This window comes from Malus sylvestris, chromosome 16 (assembly GCF_916048215.2).
Source record: "Malus sylvestris chromosome 16, drMalSylv7.2, whole genome shotgun sequence".
Classification (NCBI taxonomy): domain Eukaryota; kingdom Viridiplantae; phylum Streptophyta; class Magnoliopsida; order Rosales; family Rosaceae; genus Malus; species Malus sylvestris.
Window position 1 is genome coordinate 24,457,259 of NC_062275.1, and position 17,846 is coordinate 24,475,104.

A 17,846-nucleotide genomic window follows, 5' to 3' on the forward strand; every position below is an offset into this window, starting at 1 on the left:
GTTTTTATCTCCCCATAACGAAGGGAAGATTTTCTCATTGAAGTGACAATCGGCTAATTAAGTGATAAAGAGATCACTTCCAAGGGCATAGGAGAATCATAATCGATATTGATTAACTTCTCTTTTGTGAAGCCGCACAGTAGTACATTGCGGCGGCTCAATTGGCACATAAAGTTTACACCAAAAACATGTAAGTACAAAACTTCAGGTTTGTACCCAGTTACCAATTGTAACGCTAAATAGGATAGGGTGGCAATGGGCCTCTGCCAGATCAACATAATTGCATGCAATATTACATAACCTTAAGCAGAAAACCGAAAGCTTGGTGAGCTCACTACAAAGTGTTCGTACGATCATTTAAAGGCATTTGGTTATTGCTTTCTGCAAGACTATTTGGGTGTGAACATAGGGAATCGAAATATTCAACTCAATTACCCAAGGGAAATGTAATAATCATCGAATTTATCGATGTAAACTGTCGGGCATTATCTAGTCTTCTGGACTCTATGGATAATTGAGGTGGTGAGCCTGCAACCTGATAATTGGTGTCAAGAGTCTAGCAAAGTAGTGGTAGGTGTGGACAAACATGTCCTCAATGTGTCAATACGTCAACTAAAACCATAAATATTTATATGGTCCACATTTTGGTTGGATTAGTCCACAATTGTTTTCTCGAATCCATTGTAGAAAAGATGGAGGATCCGTAAGTACCATTAAGGAAAATTGCCTATCAAAATTTAGTAAACTTTTTTGCCTAGCTAGTTGCCTCATATGTTAGGGGATTTTATTTGTGACAAGAAAAAAAATGAATTTATCTAGTCAATTGTGCAATCTATTGGTCATGCTCTAATAGATCATCGATTAGATTTCTCAACTTATTAGTATAATTGAAAACTACATGAGAATTCTTGAATTTATAATAAAGGACTGGTAATGGTTAAGTATCTAGTTAAATTGTTCCCTATTGATCGAACTAAGTAGTTATGCGACCACACACATACAATATGGACCCCTAGATTGATGTTGGAGGTTGATACCAAAGGTGGTGCAGATGTAATCAATGGAAATGACATGAACCTGCCATATTGACGATATTCAAGAATTGTCTTGAAGTTTTGGCTTTTTGAGTGTTTTCGGAAGTAGCAGAGCAGCTGCAATAAGGTTGCTCGTGAGATTTCTCCCTAGGCTTATGAATACTGAGCGTTTTGTATCGTGGATTGAAGATGAACCTCTTTGACTTAGACCCGTGCTAATGGCAGATACTGTAGACATTGTTTGATGTTGATTTTGGTGGTAACTGAGAGGCGGTCCTTTTCCTTTGGTATCGAAGGTTTTATTACATAGGCCGGAGCTTACCAACCTATTTTTTTCTATTTTCGTTCTTGTATTCAGCCCACCAGGTTCATGCTAGCCTTTAAAGAAGCTCAAAAAGATTGTAATTAACTTGTCTTCACGTACTGTATTGTACACAACACCTATGTGCAACACAACATCTGTATGCAACATGCAACTTGCTACCTACGTACAAGATTTATGTATGAAATTAAACCTAGATAGAGTCCGATCAGTTAAGAATCATGATAGCTTCCAAGCTTTACCCTGCTTCATACTGAATTTCTTGAGCCTTCCAAAGATCATGACAAGAATGAGGACGACCTTTCCTTGGGTACTCCATCTTCCGGCAAACCCGTACCAAGCGTCTTCGCAAGCACTATCATGTTTCAATAGACGTTTACAACTGTAGCCGGTGGAGAATCCAACATTTCCGTATCCACTGCACATAAAACGCAGTTCAGATTAAAGATAGTGTTAAGTAGTGCTTGTTTTGTAATCTCATATTCATTCATTATAAAACATCGTACTAAATCAATGGAATAACTATGTCATTTCAATGTTTAAAAATGCATGAAAATCATGTTATACGTAATAGAGCGCTGAAATATACCACATACTTATGTCAGAGATGGTACGATGTGGTATCCATACTATTTTATATAAATAACAAGACATGATTGGTCTTGTAAGAATATGAGCATGTGTATTGAGTATGGAGAATCGGTTATTGGTCTCAAATTTAGATAGAAAGGCTTGATGAGAAAGGATTATGAATCCATGTTATTCTAGGATTAAAAGAACAAGAATGTTAAAAATGTTCTCTTTCTAAATAGTATACACATAAACTTCTAGAATAAAATACAGATGTTATCATACTGTAAAGTTGAGCTGTTAATTATTGTTTTGGTTCTTGCATGAATGTATATGATCCGGAATAACAGTATAGGACAACATCTCAAATTATTAGTCTGACAAAGAAGATAACTTATAGTTGTTATGAAACCACCTTCTATACTTGTTAAGTGCAGAGAACTAAATATAGTTCAACATAAGTATATACCGAAAAGAAAGGAAAAATGGAATTAAGTGTATGCTTACCTAATTACTTCTATGGTGATGTTGAGCACATTAAAGTTGAGGGGGTCGTCCTTCATCTTATCTCTCTCTGTGATACAGACGAGAATGACGAACATTGCTATATAAGACAGTTGTGAGAATATTAGAGAACCCACCAAAGTCTTTATTGGATTTCGAATTCGACTTCCATTTGCTGAAGCAGTCTCTTGACAATCGCTAGTTGTTGGAAAAAATGTGGTATATGGCGGGAGATACCTGAATTGTAGTAATAAAGTCGATTAAATTTACAGCCACAATTCATGTATTTATGTGTGTGTGTGTGTATTCACAGAATATCACAGCTACAATGCAGTTTGTGTATTACTTTAGAATAAATACTTGAAAGTTGGCTAAAATGGTCTGCAAAATAATCGCTTCAGTAGTATAAAATATTAAACACTTGGTGAGGGTTTTAGGGTTTGAGAATTGATGCGAAGGACCAATGTGAAGTTGTGATTATGTGGTGGAAAGGAAAAGAGGGGCATCAGGATCAGCTCCGCTCCGGATATGTTTGATTGACTTCATTATTTTATCCCGAGAGAATGAGAAACCGCGACTAACATGAACGTACGTACCAACTATCAAGGGTGGTGTCAAAGAACAATGCAAATAAAATCTCCCTTTCATTTCAAATAGTGACAAGTCACGATTGCTTACTTTGTTTATATAATTCTTTATTTACAAGCAGATCATAGAGTAAATTCCAGGATGAAGATATCAGATTTGAAAAGAAAAGAAAAAAACCCGACGATATTGACTGTGTGCAAGTGGTTTGAAAACGAAAAATTCGTCAATACAAAATTCATACACAAGTGTGAAGTGGTATAAAATCAACTTTTGTAAATATATATTTTCAAATATTCTTGGAAGATATATGAAGCATAAGAAGGGTATTATGTAACCACTCAGTACTACAGTCTGGTGGTATTCCTCTTCACTTGGAAGTGAGAGGTCTTAGGTTCGAATTTCGTGGATGGTAAATTCGACACCAAATTAGGTTGCACATTATGTGGCTAGCCGAACTCCTCCTCCCCTTAATGTAAAAATATCGATGTATTAAAAAAAAATCACCTTAGTGTAAAAATATCGATGTATTCAAAAAAAAAAAAAAAGTATTATGCATGGGACAGGTAATTTCTCAATCTATATCTTCAACCTTGTTCCTTTTTTAAGTTAATTTCAATCTACAGTTAATTAATATCTACTAATTCAGGTCCTAGTAAAGGAAAACAACAAACCTAGAACTAGAATGCTGTAATAACAGTCTAAATCATGACAATCATTAATCTAGGTGAAACATTAATGTAAATCACGATCACTATGGTATCTATTTTGGTTGAAGTTTTGAGATACAAATTTTGCATGCAAATCTCGAGACCTTGTGAGAAAGTGGAGAAATTGATGAGAGAAAATAGTGACGAAGAAAGGAAAAAGAGGGGAATTGATGGATGGGGTCGAAACATGTAAGGAATGTTACGTAAAATGAAAACCAAAATGTAAACTAATCTGTCTCTCTTTATACTTCTTCCCTTACATTTAACAAAAACGAACACTAAAAACTAAAAGGGAAGGTGTTGCCCAACGAATCCTTAGAAGGAAATGACATGTATTCAAAAATAATTTTTTTATAAATAATGTTAGAAAGATCATATTTATACCAGTGTTCCAAACTCTCTTTCCACACTAGCTAGTGCACTATTCTAAGCACTCACATAATTATTACAAGAATAAATAAAAGTATCCCAGTTAGTTAAAAGTGAATAGATAACGAGAAAAGTAAGAATCCTGATTCAAACAATAAAAAATGGCCAAATATTTTAGGGACAGAAAGAGAGACTCACATCATCACCACAAAGAACACTAAGATTGCAGGAGAGAGAACAGAGAGATCAACAACGGATTCACCGGTATGTCTTGAATTCGTCACTTGGAAGATTGAGGCCACAAATTTCTCATACGCACTTAGACCATCCATGGCTTCTGATTTCCATTCCATGACACAAAATAGTATAAACTGAGCTACTATGAATCCCAAGACAGTAAGGGCCAGAAGAAAAGAGTGAAGACTAGATAGCAAATGACAGTAGCCCAATTCTTTATAATTCTTCAGTATGTAACTGAATTCTGCTCTCTTCGTGATTTTCTGCAAAAGCCAGATCAGAAACCGAAGGCACGACGGATACAATGTGTTCCCTATGAGGAGTTGAGGGAGAAGAAGCAGTAAAAGACCTGAGTTTTTCTTGAAAACGATCATGTTTTCATTTGTTGGAACATAACCACAATTAGCAAAGGTAGAAACAGTGGTGAAAATAGAAAATGTTTGGATTTTGATGCCTTTGCTTTGAAGTATTTGTCTTGCACTTGGTACAAGGGCTATGTACATGGAAACTAAAGTAGAACCACCTATATGAACCACTAAAAGATATCCCAAAACTACATAACCCAAAATCCTAATGGACTTGTACTTGATATTATTTTTCTCATCATTTTCTAAATGTGAACGATCATTGACACACCCCAACTCAACTTGCTCAAAAGAAATATTGTTAGTAGAGTCTGGGGGATGGTGTCTTGTATTATCAACAACAACATCAACTCTGTTGTCGTCTTTGTGATTAAGAAATTTGGGAAAAATTTTGGACTTTGCGATTTGAAGTCCAAGCATGGAAGTGAAAACCTCCCCACCCAATAACATCAAAATCGTCAAAATAATTAGTTGGGTATTTGAAAAGACCTCCATTTCAACTGTTGACATGCTTGAGACTGTTGTGGCAGACACAGATGTGAAGAAGATATCATAATCTTTGGGCCTGAAAGAAGTGTTTGTGCTTGTTCTTGGCTTTGTTACCCTCAAAGCCAAATAACCAAGAAGAGAGACCGTTAGGAAATAAAAAAGCTGGAAACAGAAAGGGTTTGAATGAAAGAGCAGGACACGACATAGCGAACGACTTAAAGCTATGCATGAATTTCTATAAAAGCTCTCTAGCTTTTTACCAAAAACGGCAAAGTTCTTCATCTCCTTCATTTCACTTGAGAGAAAATGGCATGTCGATATTCCGAGTGAGATGGGGTTTATATAGTGGAGCACCAGGTCCCGTTCCGGTGCTGATAGTGGGGTTTCCACCTGTGCATGAACAGTCCAACCTAACAAAGGCAAATAATTAGGTAGAGTAAAATGTGCTAATTGATCAGTCATTGTATTTCACATGATGATATTGTGTGGGGCCGAATTGAATTCAGAAACATATGTAACTAATAAGTTTAATTTCAATATATGATATATGTGCTTTTCACAAAATTTCATTTTATTCTCTATACTCTAATTTATCCCACTTTACCACTTACATTCTTTGTGTCTCACATTATTATTCCACTAAATTCCGTCACATAAACCATTTGCTTGCGGACGTGGCATGTAGATTCTTGTATTATAAAAAAAAAATTAAAACATATAGAATCAAACAAAATAATGATAAAATTACAATAAGAACCCAATATTGTCAAACACCCTATCCAACCCCCCCCCATGCCCCCCGGTGCCGCTCCGGCAATCTCCAGTTCCCACTGTCATCACTATTAACTCGAATATGACCAACTATGAGTAAGCCTAAGATCGGGTGTGATTACTTACGGCGCAAGCCAAATCCTAAATTGTTGGAGTTGCCAAACCCTAAATTGTAGGAACTCCAAGACATATCAAGATTTGGTAGATTCAATGCATGCTTGATCATTCTAGCGAAATTGCTCAGACTTTGCCCATTGCTCCGAACCAGGGTGATGGTGGCACTGGTGCTCCATTTGATCCAGCTCTGCACAAAGTTATCAAATCCATGACTAGACTTTTGAGGAAGTTGTATTCCGATTCACTTATTCCTACCCTAGAAAATCATGTTCCCACAATTGCTCCTAACTATGTATCTGAAAGGCACTTATTCCCGTTAAGGATGGATAGTTATCCAAAGACCATACATTTCAAAGTAAGCTGGAATACATGTTGTTTGGTCTTCTATATGGTAATCTGATTCTTTACAAAGTAGTGGAGATGTTTCAGATTCAGACATGTGTCTCAAAAGTCGTGCCATCAAGAATGTAATTATAAAATCTACTTTTGTTGCGTGTGTGCAAAAAATAAGAAATTACTTGTGATACTCTTTACTGATTTTAACCGTTAGATTCATTGATCCCAACAAAATTTTATCTATGTTCAACGGCTGGATGGCTTCCTTTTATGCTATTTATTTAACCTTGTACATTTTTCCTTCATCTTTAAAAAAAATCCCCAAATCATTCAAAGGAAAAAGGTTTCAACTTTCTTGACTTACTCATTAAAAAATCTCTCAAATCTTCTCCAACTTTTTAAATGGCGTCTTCAAATAAAACTTCAAAATTGCCTTCAAAATTGCCTAAGGTTTAGTCGTACAACCTTCCACTAATGAAGGTTTACATCCGAGAAGGAGGTCAGGCTTTCGTTGAGAGTCATATGGACCTTTTCAGCCAATGCAAGGTCTGGTAGGAACCAGGCCAGATGTTTATGTCGATCTTGCTGTTCCATCTGATCCTCAATGGCCCTACACCAGAATCCATCCATGGTTATCAGACTTAGGCCTAAGGTTTCCTCCATCTAATCTCTTAAAAGGTATCTTAGTTAGCTATGATATGGCTATTTGTCACTTATAGCCAACCGCCTTCAGACATATTATGTGCTTCAAACAACCAATGATATAGAGCCGATCGACCTCGACCTTCAGGAGTTTAGGATGATGTTCAACGTGCAGAAAAACTTTAATGGTCACTAGTGCTTCACACCCAAACCCAGCCTTATCCAAGGGCCATACATATTAGATATCCCCTTGCAGGATAAGGATTGGTTTAAAGATGTTTTGGAATGTCAACGACGATTGGGAAGGAAACATCTATGGAGTTAGAGTTAGGAACACCTCCTCTCTTAATCTGCATCCCAACAATGCCCTAGAGGATATAGGTGTATCTCAATTAAAAATGATCAATCAGACTATATGGATCCCTTTCGAACGTCTTAATTGGAGCTAGCCGACTTTCCCAGTTTGATTCTCGGATCGTGGAAAGAGTATGGTTGTTAATCACTGCTCTAAGTTTCCCATTTCGTACCCTAAATAGGTTAAAGCGACATAAGTTGATAAAGGTACCTTCCTCTCTAAAACCAAAGTTTTTTTTACTTTAGCAAAGAAGAAATGAAAATGGTCTAATAGCATTTCTTCAACATTACTAGCTACCCCTTCTTAACCACAGCTGTTAATAATGGATGTGGAACTCGAGAATCCTGAAGATGAGCAAGAACTCCACTGATGAGGAAAAGAGACTTCTTGATACTCCGATTACCACAAACCCTGAGACATCTGCCTCACTGCCTTCCACTGATGGGCCACAATCCCTTTATCTTCTACTCCTAACACCACATCAACTATACAAGCCCAAACTCAAGCCTTCGTCTTCACAACAGCAAATGAGTCCTCTACCACATCCGCATGAAGTTTTGATCTTTGCACCTTTTTCATCCTCAGTCCCAATTCCTACACCGCCCAGAAATTCACCTAAACCCATTGAGGTGCCTTCTAAGGCTAACATTCCTTTACTAACACCTTCTAGCAGACTTGGAAAGTGCAATCTCCACTTGTGATCAGACTTTTAATAAATCACGTTGCTCTTTTGGTGGATGCTAGTGGTATCCGGAATACAAACTTTGCTCGCACCCTCCTTGGTACCTTAATTGCTCTAGTGGACTACAAAGAGGTTCGCACAACTTTTGAAAACACCATGATAAGGTGTCATGCAAATCGATATGAGGTAGTTCTTCATCCTTTTTCTTAAATAACGATTCCAATAATTTTTGCCCTTCATTTTCCTTACTTATGTTAATCGAGCCCATGTTTAGACGAAAGTAGCCATTTTTCGCCAAGCGGAACAGATCCGGGATCTTGAGCGGGCTTTTCTGCATGAATTATAGGCTAAGTTATAACTAGAAAATGGTTGCAAGTTCAAACGGTAAAGCTCAGTAGAATGCAGGTGAAGCAACAAGCCATGAAGGAAGCTCACGAGAAAGAGATAGGGAGGTACATTGACGTTGTACTTTTGAGGAGATTAAGGTGAAAGAATACCAGGAAGATCTTGTGAAGGTGCAAGAAGAGTTAAGACTAAAGCACCATGCCAAAGTTGAGACGGATCAAGCCTTGGCACGTTTTGAAGTTGAATAGGAGCGGGCGTTGTCTTTAAAGCAGAATGGTTGAGAGGTGGAATGGACTGGCCTCCAATTAGAAGTAGAAAATCTTCACCAAGAGATCGAGCAAAAAAAAAGCACTCGCATCATAGGTGTTCAACAACTGACAAGTAACTTAAACAAGGATAGGCACCACACAAACTACATGCAGTTTGATTCCATTCCTGAGATAGGCAGGTAATCCTCTCTGGATCCAATCGCAATGTCGTCATCTACATAAAGACAAGTCCATGGAGAACTTATCTCCTTACACCACATCATAGTCCTGGTATCAAAAGTGATACCTGGTGTAATGTTTACATCATATCATCTTTTTCTTAAAACTACCTGTGATTTGATTGTCCATCCTAAAGATATGTAAGCAATCTTTTTCAGATTCAATCACACCTTTTTATCAATCTAATTCTACTTTCTATCATGAATAAATAAATGTTATATGTCTTAAATGCATGTTCTTTCTTTTCCTTGTGATGCAGTAGATTACCTTACTCATTCCAAATAGGGTACAAACTTTGAAAACTTAGTACGAATGGAAGTCTAAAGAAGTTCGAAGTTACACTGTTAGATGAGCCTCTCTTAGCCCAATCTGTGTTGATCAATTAGCAGCTTGGGAAATTTGAACCATAACAAGCGCGATAATGATTGGCGGGTTATAGGCAAAGGCACATGGCACTTCACCAGATGTCCAATGCACCATCTAGCCTTCGGCTTTCAGAAAGTTTATATAGCTAGCAAGGTTGTGGGTTATAACATTCAAACCCAGGCTCTACGCCATACGAGGGAATAGTCGAAAGGGCAATTCAGAAATCATCTGAAGATGGCTCTGAACTCCAACCCTAAGTATGACTACTTCTATCCGAACCAGCATACTAAGCCAAGTATGTTCTGCGACATTGTATGTCAGCAGGTTCGAAGGAGGCATCCAAACTAGGCAATCCCCAAGAGGAATTTTATTCCAACGGATCTTCGATACACAAAAATGCATTAGTTAAAACAACCAAGGTTGTCCGATCGAAAACACTAAGGTCCGACACGTAGGGTCTGACAAAAGGATTTGAAAGGTGGTTCTAACCCATACGCTGACGACTATGTTTCCAATGAAATGAGGCAAGGTACAAAGCAATCAACATCTGTTTACAGGACGTCTTCAAGTATGATTTGAAGCTCCTTAATCCAATAAATGTGTTTCAATAAGTGCAAAAGCAAAAGTTTTCTCATGGGTTTGATGTTTAATTCTTGTTACCGAAGTAAGGTAGTATTCTGAATATCACGATGAGAAAACCCTATGAATACTAAGTTTGGGAAACAATGTTTCCTTGAATCAACATTGCTAAAGGGGCATTTCGAGTTTTATCCCAGGTCCACAAGCTTACTTGTATCCCACTCTGCCACTTATTTCTCATATAAAGTTTGTTTACTTTAGAGAAGTTTATCGGATTAAGATTTCCTTATGAAGCAAAGGAAGAACGAAGAAAAGTTCACACTACAACAAAAAGAGTTTGAAGTCAGATAAGGGAAAGGCCTCCTTCTTAGCCAGAAATGCCTTAAAGCTAATTTTCTCCTGCGACTCATTTCCCCTTAGATGTGCCAGAAGACTTTCCAAGAGAGTCAAGGGCCATATTGTCTTTGGGGATGAACTCTTGTTGCTCTACCTCTAAGTCCGATGTGCCTTAACATGATTTCGCCAAGTGTAACTAGTGAGGTATCGAAGGTCATATGCTTCCTTGTTTTCCTCGTAAAGCAATTTCCCATGCTCATCTTGAAGGATCAACATTTTCGAGGTATTTCTAGTAGTAATTTGTTGAAGATTACCTATACGCTCGTTCTTCTTATGATCGACCTCTTGGCGAAGATGCTCAAACCCTCCATTGAAGAGCTACTTGCTTTATCGCCCAAACGCTGTGCTTGGAAGCCAATGCACACTCTGATTCCTTTTTCAAGACGGTCAAAGCCCGGTCTACTACAACTCTGATCTAAAGTTTTAGCCTCAACTCCTCCCTCGCCTATAGAAGGTCTTTTATAGTCCTTAGCCTTCAGCTCATCAGACATAACGACATCAATATACTGGATTTTCTCTACTTTATGGGCGTCCTTCAAGGTTTAGTGCTTGGACCGTACGTTATCGAGCTCCTCCAGTTGGACAACATCTGCTGCTCTGCTAGCAATCTGACCTCAATTTCCAGATCACATGTTCGTTCATGTTCCCAGATTCATCCTACTTACCGAAATAGGGCAATCTTCTTCTACACATTAGCCTGGTATACAAAAAAAAAAAGTATAAAAGAAGATAATCCTCAACAGCACATGTAAGCAGAAAAGGAAATATAGAAAGGAAACTCACTTCTTAACGACTCTTATAACACCAAATCAAGACATCTTCACGAGACGTACAAACTTTTTTGGAGTCGGCATGAGAAACTGTAGCTTGAAGGAGAGCACAAGCGAAGTTAGTATTTCGATGTCCATTGGCATCAATTAAAAGGCAATATGGTCAACCGAAGGTAGGATCATGAGAGGAGGACGCACTGTTCTTTCGAACCATGTTGGAACAACTGGCAAATGGACTTCAATTTGAGGAAATACAGCTGCGAGCATCTGCAATGGAAGAACCAAAATAGAGACTGATACAGAAGAAGGAGACTCAGGTTTAAGCTCAAGTGACGGAGGCAATACCAGTCTTAAAGGAATAAAAGTTGAAGCAAACAGTTTACTCACCAAAGATAATGGGGTAGACACCCTAGAAATTAGGGCAGCAGAAGGAGTGGTGCACCTCTTTCTCCGAAGAGGGGCCTCTTCCTCTTCCCCAAGACCTCTGGATGTGGCACCCTTAATTAACAGTTGAGGTTATGGAGAAACGACTAATGGTTGTTGTTAAACCAAATTCGCACAAAGGGGAAATGGGGTGCCGTCCAAAAGCTCTTTGAAGGTCAATTTAATGAAAGATTTAAAACTTAAGCAGTGGGCAAAAGAATTTAGGTGTTTAGATTGCATTACCATAGATGAACCCTAAATGGGTGTATTCATATTGTAAGGACATTTTAAGGATATAATCGTCATTCTAAGTTAGGAGAATCCTAGAGGATATCTTTAAGTAGATATTGCAACCTCTTATAAGTTATGATTACTTGCGGTGCATACTAATTCTTAGATTGTAGGAACTCCAAAACTTATAGGATCTGGTTGTGTTTATAACTAGATCAGATCATGTGTGTTGCGGAGCAAGCGTGGTCATCTAGTGAAGGCATTAGGACTTCGTCTATTACCCCAAAATAGAGTGATCGTGGCACCACTACTTTATTTGATGCAGTTCTAGCTGGAGCTAGTGAGTCTATGACCAGACTTACGAGGTAACTTATTCAGATCAGCATTACTCCTGCCTTAGAAAATAATGGTCCCATAATTACCCCTATCTATCCATCTGAAGGGCAACTTGTTCCCCTTGAGGATGGATTGTTATCCAAAGACCATGCCTTTCGGAGTAAGTTAGAATACGTACCATTTAGTCTTCAAATTCTTATGAAAGGTGTAACCCTTGGTATTAAGGTGGAGGCGTGTTGAGGCATTTCAGATCTAGTCGTGTAGTCTTAGGTATCGTGCCGAAAAGTTCACAATGAAAAGATACTGCACTTTGTGGCATGTGTACAAGAAACAAAAATTTTCTCCAATATGCTTCATTAATTTCAGCCGCTAGATTGAAAGATCTATAGGCGAGTTAGCCTGAATTCAACAGTTAGATGACTCTATCTTTTGATGCATATATATCCTCGGATCTTTCCCTTTTTACTTTACCAAAATCCTTCAAATCATCCCTTTGTTAAAAATGCCCTAATTCTTTTGTCGTACCGATTTCAAAATCCCATCTTTTCTTGAAGGTCTTCGCATAGTGTCCTCAAGCAAGAAATCCAAGCCAACTAAGGTTTCTACTTATAACCTTCCTTTGACGAAAGTCCATAGCCAAGAAGAGGGTGAAGCATTAATTAAAACCAAATTTGTGCACCACCGTGAACTGTGGTCGAGCACAAATCTGAGCAGCCTACAAAATAGTAAAATAACCATGAACAAGCCTTAGGGTCTAGGAGTGTGTGTGCTGGCCAAAGGCTCTCCTACGGTCAAGTTAATGAATGATTTTAGACTCAAGTAGTAGGTAAGAGGATTTAAGTGTGACCAAGAAATGAGTTGACCTAGCTTATTTCTTTCATAACCTTCATTTCTTGCGGGCTCATGTAGCCCGTGCCAGATTAATCGTATTCTAGTCAAGAGCAATGAACCTATTTGAAGTGGATTGAAAAATTCAAAATTTTGTTTTTGTAATAGAATCAATTGAAAAAGTGTAGATCACACAAAATAGGTGAACCCAAGATAGGTGTATTTATACCTGTTTTGACCCAATTTTACACCATCGATCTGTGTAATCAAGGCCGTTGAGTAAGCATAGTTCTCAACCGTCGGATGGAAAAGTGAAGATATTTTTTGTTAAAGGATAATATTATGGTTTTTATCATAATTATCTTTTAATAAATTATCTTAGTTTTCTTATACAAAATAAATTATAGGGATTCTTAGACTCTTCACTCGGCCTAACATGGATATGCAAGCCGAAGATAATGGTGGATAGGACCTAAGCAAGCTAGGATGTTGTCAGATGATGGAAGACTTGCATGCCTTGTGAAAAGCTACAAGTTATATATATATGTAGGCTGTATAGTTTGCATGCATCTCCCAGACTATAAAGTGATATATATATATATATATATATATATATATATATATATATATATAATAGTGGTTATTTTGATGGGATTAAGCTTTGATTGATGTGATAAGGTCTAAGGAGTGACTGTAGGTGCATAAAAGATAAAGTGGTCAGAGTTTTATTTATTATAATTATGCATGGGATAAATGAGTGGTCAGCAGCAATAGTTAGAAAGGTGAAGTCATGAACTACAATATGGGGATATGCTTGGCTTTTAACGCGGATCAACTTCAGGAATTAGAGTTGCAATTAAACTCTATAATATTATCAGACCTTGCCAAGCAAAAAAATGAATACTATAAATACAAGACTCGGTGCAACGTTCAAGGGACCTCCAATTCAACACACAACTGCCCTGCGCAAACTCTCTCAACAACTCTGAGATTTTTATTTTCTCTTTTCGCTGACACATCTTTCGTTGGCATCAACAGCACTGTGAAAGCAACCGGTGATATCTTAAGTCGGCATAGATAGCTCTGTCGCCGTAGAATCAGCCGATCTCGCAGCATCTTCGGTTGGCATCAACAGCACTGCGACAAGGACGGTTGGTTACCTATCCAAGTCTCGGTCGAGAAGGATTTTCGAATCCTTATTGATTGGGGTTATCTCATTAGCCTTCTCGACGAAGTGAGGTGTTACAGTTTACTGAGCTCGGCGCATTACACGCGAGTTATTTTATGATTGGATACTCTCAAGTGGGATTTAGAGTTCGACATTCAGACGGCCGAACCACGTTCACTATTAAGACTTATATTTCCTTTGAATATTTGTGCCCTTACACTTTGGTGTCGATTCGACTTGAGTTTACTCTGACGAATAACATCACTGTGACCGAATCAGACGACGACGATTCGTGAACTTCGTAAGAATAGTAGCCTTGTCTTCAGGTTCGAGAACCCAAGAGGCCGAGACGTGTTCCTTCCTCGGTCGCAATTGCAAGACGCAGAAGTTAGCCGCGCGCCCAATGCAACATCAACAAATTTACTCCTCAGCCGAGCTCGGCCGACGAGTTGGCACGCCCCGCATTCATCGAAGGACGTAGTTAGCTTATAGATTACTCGGCCTGCGCGCCACATAGGCTTGGTAGTTTTTAGGGTCAACAATACCGTAGGGAGAGAGACCTTTTTAGGATAGAATTCTCGTTCTAAGCCGAGAGAATTCTAGAGGATATCAAGAAGTAGATATTGCATCCTCTTAGGAATTATGATTACTTGTGGTCCAGTCGAATTCCTAGACTATAGGAACTCTAAGACTTGTAGGATATGATTGTCTCCGTATCCGAATCAGATCACGTGTCTTACGAAACAAGCATGGTCATCTAGCAGAGGTGCTAGAACTCTGCCTAGTGTCTCGGAGTCGAGTGATGGTGGCACTGGTACTCTATCTGATATAGCTTCACCTGGAGCTGGTAAGTCCATGGCCGCATAACTGTATTCTAATCAGCCTTACTTTGGCCTTGGAAATCATGGTCCCACAATTGCCCCTAACTTTCCGTCTGAGTGGCAACCCGTTCCCCTTGGGTTGACGACTAAACGATACGTATTTCAGCTTACTCTAAAAAGCATGGTTTTTGGAGAATAATTCATCCTCAAGGGGAATAGGCTGCCTCTCAGATGAATGTCCAGGGGCAATTATGAAACCATGATATTATAGGATCGGAGTAAGGTTGATCTGAATACAGTTACCTTAGAAGTTCGATCATGAACTTGCCAACTCCGACCAGAGCTGTATTTGACTGAGTAGCGATGCCACCATTGTTCTACTCCAAGGCACTAGGAGAAGTCCTAGTGACTCCGCTGGATGACCATACTCGTTCTGCAAGATAGACGATCTGATCTAGATATGGACACAATCCGATCTCATAAGTCTTAAAGTTCCTACAATCTAAGAATTGGTGTGCATTGCAAGTAATTATAACTCCTAAGAGGATGCAATATCTACTCCTAGATATCCTCTAGGATTCTCCTAGCTTAGAATGAGGATTTAATCCTAAGAAGCTCTCTTTCCCTACGGTATAAATATACCCATTTAGGGTTTCATCTATGGTAACGCAATCTAAACATTTCAATTCTCTTGTCCAATGCTTGAATCTAAAATCATTCACTAACTTGACCGTCGGAGAGGCCTGGGGCTTGTTGTTTCATTGTTTTGCAAGTTGCTCGAGTTTTTACTTAACCACCACTCCCGACAGTGCGCAAATTTGGTTCCAACACACATCACTAAAAAAAGACTCACCATCTCGACTGAGTATATGTCACTCACTGCCAAGTGTTTTGTTGATAAGTGAAAAGGTGTCAATATGCTAGTTTACATTGGTGGCGCATTAAATGCCAAGTTGGGAAAACCCAAGGATGGGGGTTTCATTGAGGACCTATATAAAAGGGTGGGAACCTCCTGTATTAGGGTCGGACAACTCAAAGGAGAGAGAATTTTTGTATTAGCCGAGCTCTATTTTTTTGTCTTAGAATAAATACAATCTTGGACAACAAAATGGATGTAGCCTAGTTTTGCAGCGTGAATCGCTTAATCTTGGAGTCAATTTCATTTCAGTCCATATCCTAAGCCCACCAAGGTTTTAGTATTTTAATTTGTTAACTTGCAAATTGTGCAGATGTTAGTCTTGTTGATCCAAGCCTTTTCTTTCGGACCAGAACAACACATAATGCATCTTTATTTGGGAAGGCATGCTTGGAAGCTAGCTTGAAATGTGAAAAATAAAATATCTCCTGGCCTAGTTAGAAGGTTATTTTCCATGGCTTGAGTTTCGGCCTTGCACATTAAAGCATTGAATAAGGCTTAAGAAGGGCTTTGCCGAGGCTGGGCGTACTCTGTTCGGGGTCGAAATTCTCATTATTGATCATCTTAGGAATGATCGAGTGCAATTTACGGAACCATGGACCATAACCATCGCTCCTGGGGGTCTTGTTACCATCCCGGATCCATTCGAACGGGCATGAGCGCTTAACAATATGTTTAAGAATTATTATCATTTGAGTGGTCGGATTTTTGCACGTAAATTACTTTTTTTCTATTTATACCACAACACGTAATAATTAGGTTGGTCCGGCTGGTCGGTAGACCCATTAAAATACTCACTATTGATTTATAATTTTTTTCCGAATTATAGTTTTGGTCTCTGAAACAAAGATTTGTTTAAATTAATATGTGAATTTAACTAGAAGTGGAGCATTGATTCATATCGCCTTGAAGAATTTATTTTCGAATTTAAGCTTTACACAGGTGGAAAGGGTTGTTGATATATTACTTATTTGAATTGGGATCAAGGATAATGGGATGAGGATTTCCGTTGTGAGGATCCTATGGATTAATTCATCTTAGCCGTTCATAGTACATTATGTAGCTAGCATTCGTTAGGTACTGTTTATTTTAAATTTTAAATAAAAATTTCAAAATGATTTCTATCCGCATAATGACTGAAGAACGAATAGAATGAACTGATCCCTAGGATCCTCACAAAGAGAATCCAGATAGAATCCTATTCCAAGATAATGCTCAATATTTGTCAAATTCAGATTTCAATTTAAATAAATTTTAGTTCAAACACTATACCAACAATTCGATTACAATTCAAAAACCAATACTACTGCAAATATATCACAAATGAATCATGGGATTGTACAGTATATATGTCCTACATGTAGGTTACAGAGCTTGATGGATGCGGATTTGGATCCTCGCCGGATCCTCTTCCTAGGGATCCTAGGGATCAACGCACGTGGTCCGTTGATAAAAAATCATGCGGCCTCAATTAAATGCTTTTTATATTTTTAAAAGTAAAACAGCCTCATTTTGCTTGAAAAATATAAAAAAGAAAAAAATTGTGGCCGCAGGATTTTTTATCAACGATCCACATGCGTTGATCCCTAGGATCCCCGAAGAGGGGATCCAGTGAGGATCCGAGTCCGATGGATGCTTGTCAATAACCACTCCAGGTATTGTTGGTCGTATAAAATTGATGGTGATCACTGAGTGATTTCCATTTGGTAAATTTGCAAGCTGTGCAACGTGACATGTTTTGTTGGCTCCTCCACTTTATGCACCTAGATGGCGATGGTCGGTGAAATGATTATTTCCTGACAAGTTTGCCCTAAATTTTCTATCTTACTTTGTGCTGTTCACGATCTCTTTCAGAAGTGCCTAACCTGGCTCTTCATTTCTCTTTCAAGTCTTAGTGCAGATATCTTCGTCTGTGTGCAAAGCGTCAATAATCTAAGGGCACATAAGAAGTATCTATGCATATTATTTTTCAATTAAGTACCTAAAACCTTCTAATCTTTTAGTGTCATTCCAAATTGGTCTCTACTTTTTTATGCATTCCAAATAAATACTCAACCTATTAAAAATGCCAAATCCATTAAGTCAGTTAAT

General features: G+C 38.3%; 1 protein-coding gene across 2 annotated transcripts; it reads right to left on the bottom strand.

Moving 5' to 3' along the window:
- Window positions 1–1,419: 1,419 nt before the first annotated feature.
- On the bottom strand, window positions 1,420–5,506 carry LOC126606553 (probable cation transporter HKT1;4). 2 transcript variants are annotated; one of them, XM_050273952.1, is made up of 4 exons: window positions 5,446–5,470; window positions 4,293–4,431; window positions 2,434–2,667; window positions 1,420–1,774 (listed from the first exon to the last, which is right to left on the bottom strand). In XM_050273952.1, the coding sequence occupies exons 1-4, from the start codon at window positions 5,465–5,467 to the stop codon at window positions 1,576–1,578; spliced, it is 594 nt and encodes a 197-aa protein (XP_050129909.1). In that variant the 5' UTR covers window positions 5,468–5,470; the 3' UTR covers window positions 1,420–1,575. The 2 variants fall into 2 exon arrangements, with proteins under 2 accessions (XP_050129909.1, XP_050129908.1); XM_050273951.1 differs by having other exon boundaries at window positions 4,293–5,506.
- Window positions 5,507–17,846: the final 12,340 nt, after the last annotated feature.